At 22.8% G+C, this 10,695-nt stretch overlaps 2 protein-coding genes and 1 long non-coding RNA gene across 3 annotated transcripts; 2 read left to right on the forward strand and 1 right to left on the reverse strand.

Annotated features, from left to right (window-relative positions):
- Positions 1-352: 352 nt before the first annotated feature.
- LOC724513 (zinc finger protein 816) lies at positions 353-3,573 on the forward strand. The gene is made up of 5 exons (XM_001120386.5): positions 353-672; positions 758-1,313; positions 1,400-2,373; positions 2,484-2,709; positions 2,775-3,573. The coding sequence occupies exons 1-5, from the start codon at positions 578-580 to the stop codon at positions 3,552-3,554; spliced, it is 2,631 nt and encodes an 876-aa protein (XP_001120386.3). The 5' UTR covers positions 353-577; the 3' UTR covers positions 3,555-3,573.
- A 1,416-nt stretch (positions 3,574-4,989) lies between these two features.
- Positions 4,990-7,842, forward strand: LOC724560 (fatty acyl-CoA reductase 1). Its single transcript, XM_001120449.5, has 5 exons — positions 4,990-5,402; positions 5,948-6,464; positions 6,831-7,017; positions 7,119-7,364; positions 7,456-7,842. Exons 1-5 carry the CDS (start codon positions 5,157-5,159, stop codon positions 7,793-7,795), a joined length of 1,536 nt encoding a protein of 511 aa, XP_001120449.2. The 5' UTR covers positions 4,990-5,156; the 3' UTR covers positions 7,796-7,842.
- A 655-nt stretch (positions 7,843-8,497) lies between these two features.
- Positions 8,498-10,504, reverse strand: LOC107964460. The gene is made up of 2 exons (XR_001702978.2): positions 10,256-10,504; positions 8,498-9,394 (listed from the first exon to the last, which is right to left on the reverse strand). It is a non-coding gene; the product is annotated as an uncharacterized LOC107964460 (long non-coding RNA).
- Positions 10,505-10,695: the final 191 nt, after the last annotated feature.

Consider the following 10,695-nt stretch of genomic DNA (forward strand, 5'->3'; position numbering starts at 1 on the left):
TAATTTAATATTATACAATTTCTATGCGTTCATCTACAAAAACATAAATAATATTAAAACTTAAAATATTTTTTAAAATAGAAATAGAATATAGGATAAAATATGAGAATTAACACCATCTTCAAAATGCTGCAAATGAAATTAATATAAACAAAGAAAATAAATAATAGAAAAACATAGAGATAGAATAAGAATTCATTTTCAACGCCATCTCTGAAGAATTAAAAACATTAAAAAATTATGTTTTTAAAAATATTTAAAAGATGGTACTAATCTTTAATTCTTATTCTATTTTATTCTATTTTTGAAAAAATGTTTTTTGTACTCAAAAGATGATGCTAACGATTAATTCTTACTTTTAATTCTATTTTTTTCCTACTATTTACTTTCCTTGTCCATATTAATTTCATTTGCAGTATTTTAGAGATGGTGTTGATCTCGCAATTTTTAGCCTATCTCTGTCGTTTTCCTATTATTTGATCTCTTCATCTATACTTATTAATTATTCATATGAAAGATTTAACGTAGACATTAATAAAAAAATAAATAAAATTATTTATAAAGAAAAATATTAAATATGAAAATAGTTTGTGCTGCCAAAAATTGTAAATATTCTTCGAGCAATAAAGATGCAACAAATATCAAATTCATTAATTTTCCAAACAGTGATATGTAAGTCATCTATTTATAAAATAAATATTATTTATATTATATAAAATATTATTTATATTATAATATATATATTATTTTTTTATAGTTCAAAAATATGGGCACATTATTGTAATAGAACAGACCTTTTAATAAAATCTAATGAAGAATTACATTTAAATTATTATATATGTTCTCATCATATAGAGGATCATTTTTATATAAATAAAACAGATCCTATAATATTAAATGAAAATGCTATTCCAACATTATTTGAATCACATAATGTTGTTGAAAAAGATTCAAGAAATGTCTTTGAGAGAAATGAACAAACTGAAATGGCTAATAATGTTGTATTATCATATTGTGATATGGATGGTGAAATGGATCAATATCATAATATTAGTATTAAATTTTCAAATTTATGTAGAATATGTGAAGAACCATCTTTGGATGGCATTGAAATATTTTCTCTGAAGGGAATGGATTTAAAATTAAAAGAAAAGATTAATTTACATTTACCAATTACAGTTAATTTGGAGGATTTAATGCCACAAAAATTATGTATGAATTGTTACAACAAATTAGAAGTTGCACATTCATTAGTTATAACATCCCTAAAAACAGATATGAAGTTGAAAAAACTTTTAAATATAAATACAGAGGTAAATAATAACTTATTATTTAACTAAAATATATTATAATATTAATATTAATATCAATTATTTGTTTATTGTTATTTATTTTACAGCTAAATTATGATCACAAATATGATGAAATAACAAAAAAATGTTCTTTAGAAATAGCTGAAGAAATGTGTATTAATGAAGCGACTGAAATTACACCTATAGAATTATCTTGTAATAAAATTAGTGAAATTACTAATCAAAAAATCTCAGCTAAGTTTACTCACTTAGAAAATATTAATATACATAAAAATAATTTTGTAAATAATATCAGGAAAGAAATGCAATATGAATTACATAAATTTGAAACACATAATGAAAAAAATAGAGAAAATGAATATACAATTATAACAAAAAATTATCTAAATAATGAAACATTAAACAATGAAATTCAATGCTTTTTTTGCAAGAATACATTTAAAACACAAGAAATATTTGAAAATCACAAAATATTGTGTAATAAAGAAAAAACAATAATACAAAAAGATAAAGGAACTAATAATAATACAAACGATAAAGAATCCTGTAATATAAATCTAATGAATTTTCAATTTATAAAGACTTGTAATATTTGCCAGGAACATTTTGAAACTGAAAAAGACTTTATTGAACATAAAATATCATATTGTAAAATTCTTTCACAAAATTATCAAAATCCTAGTAAAGAAAACAAGGAATCATATGATAACTATAATGATTCTTGTAATATCAAAAGTACTCCACCAATGGAAACTAATAAAAAATGTGGTCATTGTAATTTGATTTATAATACTAAAAAGGAATTATTAAATCATATTATGGAATGTCATCAAGGTCAACTTTTATTTAGATGCATCATATGTGATAGAAATTTTGAAAAGTGGTCTAGTTTAGATATACATGAAGCCACTCACAGAATAGATAAACCTTATTTATGTGATTTATGTGGAAAAAGTTTTAAACATTCTAACAATTTAAGAGGTCATAAAAGAATTCATTTAGATGATTCAAGAAAAAAACGACATATTTGTGATATTTGTGGAAAAGCATATAGATCTAGGTAGCACAGTTCCTAAATATTATATAACATATTAATAATTATTATATAAATATAAATAGCATAAATTAACTCATAATTTTTATGTATTTTTTATTAAATTAATAATTCAGATTTCATTTGGGAGAGCATATGAATCAACATAATGAAAATAAACCGTATTCTTGTGAAAAATGTGGTAAAGCATTTTATAAAAGAATACAACTAAGACAACATAGATTATCACATGGATTAAATAAACATATTTGTCCAATATGCGGTGCAGCTTTCAATCGTAAAGGAAATATGAATACACATATAAAACGTCATAGTAATGGGGGTAGTACATATACATGTAGTGTAAGTATAAATCATTATTAGAAAGAACTTAATAATAATCAAAATTATAAATATATTATTTTTAGATATGTATGCATAGATGTAAATCAATGAGTGAGTTGAAATCACATAGAAAAATACATACAGAACAAGACATTATAGACAATATGAAAAAGAAATATAATGGCAAAACTATATGGCAATGTAAAAATTGTAATCGAATATTTTCAACGCGAGCTGTATTATTAAATCATGAACGTATACATAAAGAAGAAAAAACAAGCTTTGATTGTAATATTTGTGGAAAAAAATTAGCTAACAAAAATTCTTTAATATATCATAAAAAATCCATTCATTCTTCGAACAAGATGTATACATGTCAATACTGTGAAGAATCGTTTATTTCGAAAGAAGCACGTCTTATACATGAAAGAATACATACTGGAGAACGTCCTTACGTTTGCAAAATATGTAAAATGGAATATAAATGTTCAAGTAATCTTAATCAACATATAAAAATTCATTCTAATATTAAACCTTTCAAATGTACATATTGTAATAAGAGTTTCATACGTAAAGGAACATTAAATGTGCACGAAAGAATTCATACAGGAGAGAAACCATTTGCATGCATAATATGTGGTAGAACATTTTCGCAAAAAAATGATATGATCAAGCACACTAAAACTCATAATGCTAAATCATTGTGTTGTGAACAATGTGACGAAGTTTTCGCAAGAAAAAAAGATATTCTGAAGCACATTTCTTTACATGAACAAAATAATCCAATAATGCAGGAATATATAGAAGTACAACAAGAAATAGAACCTTATGTGGAACATATAGCATGTTCTGAATTTGAATGACTTTTATATATAAAAAAAATTAAATATTATATGCTAAGGGAAGTAAATATATCTATAATACAATTGTATAATAAATATGCATAATAACAATATTAAAGTACACAGCCAAATTATTAATAATATTTTATTATTGTAATTATTTAACAAAAATTAAATATATATTTTATTTCTTTATGAATTATTTAATTTTAATTTTTACATATAAATCTCACATTTAAAAATTTAATATAATCTATAATAAATTATAGATAATACAAAGAAATAGCACATCAATTTCTCATTAATAAATAGTACGATTATTGATTTCTAACAAAAAAAATATTTTTTATTAATAATTATTTTATTTTTCTATTTTAATAAACATTATTAATATAATCAATTTATAGTTTCAACGAATAAATAATATAAATTATATTATAATTAATGAAGTTTGTCTAAATTTACTAAATTAAATCAGACTAAAAAAATTAATATATCGAGAAAATATAAATATTTTTATAAATTACTAATATATTTAAATAATATAATAATGATTCTTTATATAAGTAGTATTTTCTATATTTTTTTCTTCTAATTTATACAAAAATTATTTAAAATTAAAAATAAAAAGAAAATTATTTTCATTTCAAATTAATAATTGTAAACGATATTCTTTTTTAAACGCTACATTTTTTCATATATAGGATATTAATATATTGGTAAGACATTTTTGGAAGATCAATTTTAGATAACAAACAAAATATAATATAAAAATATTAATTGAAATTTATTAAATAATAAATAATTTAAGTTTGCAATTATCATGAAACAAGATGAAAAGAACGAAATTGCAGTTTTTTCATCTAATACAAACTTCAATTAATTATAATTTAATAAAGAGATTTAATTTGTATATATCAACTTTTATTTGTTTTATCGTTATTTGGTTTTTATAAAAAGATTCCCCAAAGATGAATATATTAATATTCTATATAAAGTATTTTCGTAAAAGTTCAATAAAAAATATAATTATTCTATTAATTTAATTAAATATTCTATTTGATTAAATTTAATTATAAAATATTTATTATTCACTAAAAATTCATATTATTTAATAACACTAACTTAATTATCATTATTAAAAAAGAAAATCTGCTTTATTATGTTAGTATAATAAATATCTCACAAATACCAAAATGTAAATATTTTAAATATAGTTTTATTATTTTATGTTTATGTCAAAATATTTATGTCATTTTATTAAATTGAACTGTATCATTGTTCTCAAAAAAATAATTAAAATGCATTATTACGTATTAAAAATGTTTTATTTATGATATTCTAATTCAAATACAATAAATCTTAATAATTTTAACCTAGTGTCTCTTCTTATTAACATTATAGATAATTAGAATTGTAAATAACATTATATATAAGATTTGAGCATTAGAATATCGCCTATTTTTGTAATAAAAGTATGAAGGAATAATATATCTTTTCAACTTAAAGTGTTTAAATATTATATACTATATTATATATTATATTATAACTGTATTAAAAAAAATTTAATGAAATCAAATCATATATAAACATCTTAAAACAATATCATCAAAAAGTTTAAAAATGGATAAAATAAAAATTGTGCAACCTAATAATAAAGAAAATTTAAAAAACACTAGTGATAGTCAAATACAAAAGTTCTATACTGGAAAACATATATTTTTTACAGGATGTACTAGTTTTCTTGGAAATAGTATTTTAGAAAAAATTCTAACTACGTGCACTGAAATTAGCAAAATTTATATTATGATTAAATTAAAAAATAATGTATTGATAAAAGAACAATTGAAAAAATATTTTCAAAATGAGGTAAGTAATATAATTCGATAATAATATAAAAAACAAATGAATAGATTTATGATATATAGACAATTAAAAATTAATATAATTAAAAATGAAATAAAGGAGAGAAAATAAGATAAAATGAAAGATATTGAAATTTGTAAAATTTTATTTAAATTCTTTAAAATTAAAAATATTTATTCATTATATATTTATTCACTCATCTATATGTTTATGAATATAAGAACACAAATTTAATTTAGCTTTCTTTCATTTTAGAATAAAAATAACTATAATTAAAATAAATAGTTAAAATATTTTATTGCTTTGATTTATTTTTAATGAAAAAAAAAAATTAATAATGTAAAAGAGATTGAAATGTATGAAAAACTTTAAAATGAATTTACGATAATCATTTGAATATTATTTAACATATATTATACATTATAGGTCAAATGTGATTTCTTTTGATGACAATTTTTAATTAATGCATTAAGCGGAAATTAACTTGCAAAATTTATTCTATTAATACATATAATTTCTTATTAAATAATTTTATTTATAATTTTCAGATATTTAATACGTTACATAAAACGAATCCGAATTTTATAGAAAAAATCGTACCAATTTATGGTGACTTAAGCAAAGCCGATTTAGGTCTATCATCAGAAGATCGTCGATGTTTAGTGGAGAATGTGAATATAATAATTCATAATGGATCGATCGTACAATCAAAGAAAGTATCCTACACATTACGTATAAACGTAATTGCAACGCAAAAACTCCTTGAATTAGCTATGGAATGTTCACATTTAGAAGCATTCGTATATGTTTCGACTACATTTTCTCATCCTTACAAGCAAATCATCGAAGAAAAGTTTTATCCTATTGCGGCCGATATAAAGATAATCGAAGATGTGATACGGGCCGATGAGGAGAATGAATCTGGAATTACAAATGCAGCACTACGCGATATTATAACAGACTGGGTAAATTTGTATAGCTTTAGCAAAGCTTATGCTGAAGATTTAGTTTACAATTTTGGAAAAACAAAATCGCTTCCTTGTGTTGTCTTCAGGCCTTCCATGGGTATGATAATTATATTTTAATATATTTTTAATTTAATCCTAGAAAAAGCTAAAATATTTTATATAAACTATATGCAGAATAATTAAATTAAGCTATAACTTTTTTTCATCTATTTTTGTTGCTTTATATCTGATGCTTGATTAACAAAAAATATGTTGTATACAAATCTTTTAATCTCAAGAATAAATATATATTATTCTAAAATGAATTAATCATTTCAAGATCATATGAAACTTGATTTCACATTACAATTATCTAATTATTATTATTATATGTTTTAAAGATAAAAATTTTAAAATATTGTCATTCTTATATGAAATAATAAAAATAAATAAACGTATCACATTATATTATTTATTTTAACAGTTGCATGTACAAATGAAAAGTTAATTCAATCAAAGAATAAAAATGGTCCTCTAATGTTAACAAAGGCAATAAGTCTAGGTTACATACATGTATCAAATCTAAAGAAGACTGATACTATGGATCTAATTCCAATTGATATGACAGTTAATAGTCTTTTGGCAATGATCTGGGATTTCGTTGTTTATAGGTATTTTTTATTATATACTCATTATTACTCGTTATTATTAAAAAAAAAAAAAAGAAAATCATATACAAACAAAATAATTATTTTTTTTTCTTTGTTTTTAGGAAAAAAGAAGAACCAGAAGTATATAATTATGGATCTACTGATTGGAATCCCATAACAGTAGGCTCGGCATCAGAAATGATATTTAAAGAAATAGAAAAAAATCCATCAGATAATATACTTTGGAAACCATATTTAATATATGTTCAAAATATTTATCTTTTTTCGATACTTAACATATTATTGAATGTTATTCCTGGTATATCGATTGACTTAATCTTATTAATTACTAAAGCGGAACAACCACCGTAAGTTTTTTTTAAGATTCTTATTTAAATAAAAACGTACATTAAAATTTACTATAATAATATCTAAATATTTCATATTCATTTTGCATAGAATTATGAGAACAATATACAAGCTGAAGAAACATTACCTCCCATTTATACAAATCTTTAGGCCTAATCAGATTATAAAAACAAATAAATTTAAAGAATGTCTAACACGTATGAATACAACCGATTTAAAAGAATTTTCTTTTAATTTAGCAACAGTGAATTGGAATGATAGCGTGGTTAAATTAATGACATGTTGTCGAAAAGAAATGAATGAACCAATAACCGCAAGTCCTGCTACAAAAGAAAAGTATCGAAATTTAGTAAAGTTACATTTCATTATTTATTCTTTACTTATCCTTTTTTTATTGTATTTTTTCTATAGGATATTGTCTATTTTTTGACACTGCTAGCACCATTGATATAATAAATATAAGATGAAGTTATCATATAGATATGTTTTCATTTTACCATTCATTTTTCAAAGTATGAAAATGATTAATTGATTTGAGGGTAAAGGATTGCAAAATAGCACAACACCATTATTATATATAGAATAATACTCTTTATTGTTTTTGATAGTTTTTGTTGTTGTTGTCCATATCGTGCGTTATCCTCTTACTTTTTTTTTTTTCAGGTTAATCATTTTTGCGCTGCATTTGTTGTTTTGCATGTTCTTCTTCTTCTTTTGTTGTTGCTGATTCTTTGCTGCTTGATATTTTGGTAAAACGGTATGCGATACAACGACACAACTGTATGAAATAAAGTATGAGAAACGAACGAAGAAAAAGAAAAAGATACAAACATATCCAATCACTCGAGAACCGTACATTTTTCGTACCGTATACACTGGGACTACTTAGGACTAGAGTAACTTTGCGATTCATACTTTTTCCTTTTTTGTAATTCTTTTTTTGCTTTTTTTCTCTTTTTCATTGTAGCAAATTGGCAAGCACGCGTGCAAAGTAACGAATCGCGAACACGCATTAAATTAAAATATTATTTTCTTTTTTTTTTTTTTTTTTTTTACGCTCCATTTTGCGCTTATTAAGAAAAATGAGCAACTTAATCTTATTTCTTCTCTATTCTTCTCTCTATTATATATATCTTTTTATTTATTTTTATTAGATCATTATTAATATATTTTTTTGTTTTTTTTTTATTATTATTATTATTTATTATTTTAGATGCAGTCTTGTGACACGATACGGATTTACAGTCGAGTGATCGGTACATGTTCCGTAGATACAGCCGTGCATCTTAAAATTTGTTCTAGCTCTATTAAAATGGCCGCACACACGGTTCGTATGGCGAATGTACTCCATCGGGACACATCGATTTCAGGCTACTAGTTAATTTTCTATTGTCGAAATCATAACGAAGATTTTGAAGATGAAATCGTTTCTGAAATCTAGAGAACAGTTCGCATATTTCCTATTTTAAATTATCGCCTTAGAATCGAATATCCCTCCGGATAGTGCATTCGCTTCACGCGCCCGGCGCGATTTCGATGCAACTTCATCTTTTCTTCATTTTTTCTCTCTCTTACTTCCATTCATTCTTTCTCTCATTCCTTTCTCTCTCTCTCTCTCTCTCTTTCTCTCTCTATTTTTTACATACATATGCTCTCGCTCGCTCTATTTCTCTTTCTCTCTCTTACACACACATCATTCTTTCTCACTCTCTCTCTCTCTCTCGCTCTCTCCTTCGCATCATCTCATTTTTATCATTTAATTAATTAACTCTGTCTTTCTGTAACCGTCTTCTCCGCGCTAATATTTACAATGTACAGTGTCGTGTGTTCTTCTTTCCATCTGTTCCTAGGTTTTGCGGTCACGATGGGACTCTCGTAAGGTCTCGGACATCCGTTACGATCTAATTCTAATTATCCGTCATCCGTCCTCGTTTCTATGATTTTTTTTCATTTCATTTTTCGGCAATTATATTTTTTTCATACGCTGGTCGACACATTTTGTACGGCCTCATTCTTTCATAATTTTCAACTGAAAGAAAAAGATCGTTCTTGCGTCCGTTTGATAAATACAATCAATATTTAATAATAATAATAAAATTAGCATTAATAATGATGATAATAATAATAATAATAATAATAATAATAATAATAAAAATAATAACAACAATAATAATAATAGTAATAGTAATAGTAATGATGATAATGATGATAATAATAATAATGGTAGTAGTAGTAGTAATAATAGTAGTAATAGTGGTAATAGTAGTAGTAGTAGTAATAGTAATAGTAATGATAGTAGTAGTAGTAGTAATAGTAGTAGTAGTGATAGAAGTGGTAGTAGTGGTAGTAGTGGAAGTAGTGGTGGTAGTAGTAGTAATAGTAATAGTAGTGGTAGTAATAGTAGTAATAGTAGTATTGGTAGTAGTAATGTTAATAGTAGAAGTAGTAGTAGTGATAATAGTAGTGGTAGTAGTGGTAGTAGTAGTAATGATAGTAGTAGTAATGATAATAATCGTAAAAATTAATAATTGTAATCATAATAATAATAATAATAACAATAATGATAATAATAATAATACTATTAGTAATAATAGTAATAATAATAATAATAATAATAATAATAGTAATAATAATAATAATACTAATAATAATAGTAATAATAATAATAATAGTAATAATAATAATACTAATAATAATAGTAATAATAGTAACAGTAATAGTAGTAATAATAATAATAATAATAGTAATAGTAATAATAATAATAAAATTAATAGTAATAATAATAATAATAATAGTAATAATAATAACAATAATAACAATAACAATAATAATAATGATGATGATGATGATGATGATGATGATAATAATAATAATAATAAAATAATCATACAAAAAGAAAAAGGAGGATTCGAGGACGTTGCATTCGTAAGGCGGGCCACACGAGAGCTGCATATTTTATTTGACTGGAATAAAAATGTTTCTAACTAATTCTCGTTTAGATATCATCGTAATAGGAACTTAATCGTACATTTTCGCGGCAGCCCAATTAAATTAATCTTCTTGTAGATGTAATCTCTAGTAAATAAAATTTGTATTAATATTTAAAATAATGATAATAATAAAAATAAAAATAATAATAATAATAATAATAATAATATAATAAAAAATCTAAATATTTCTTTTTTCTTTCATACTAACAATGAACGAATAAAGAAAATTAATATAAATCTCACTTAACTGTGTATATAAATAATTCGATAAAGAGTACGATTAAACTTCTGTCTTATAAATTAAAAATTAATAAATTGGCTATCATCAACGTAGTTCTAC

The sequence above is a fragment of the Apis mellifera genome, linkage group LG5 (assembly GCF_003254395.2).
Source record: "Apis mellifera strain DH4 linkage group LG5, Amel_HAv3.1, whole genome shotgun sequence".
Classification (NCBI taxonomy): domain Eukaryota; kingdom Metazoa; phylum Arthropoda; class Insecta; order Hymenoptera; family Apidae; genus Apis; species Apis mellifera.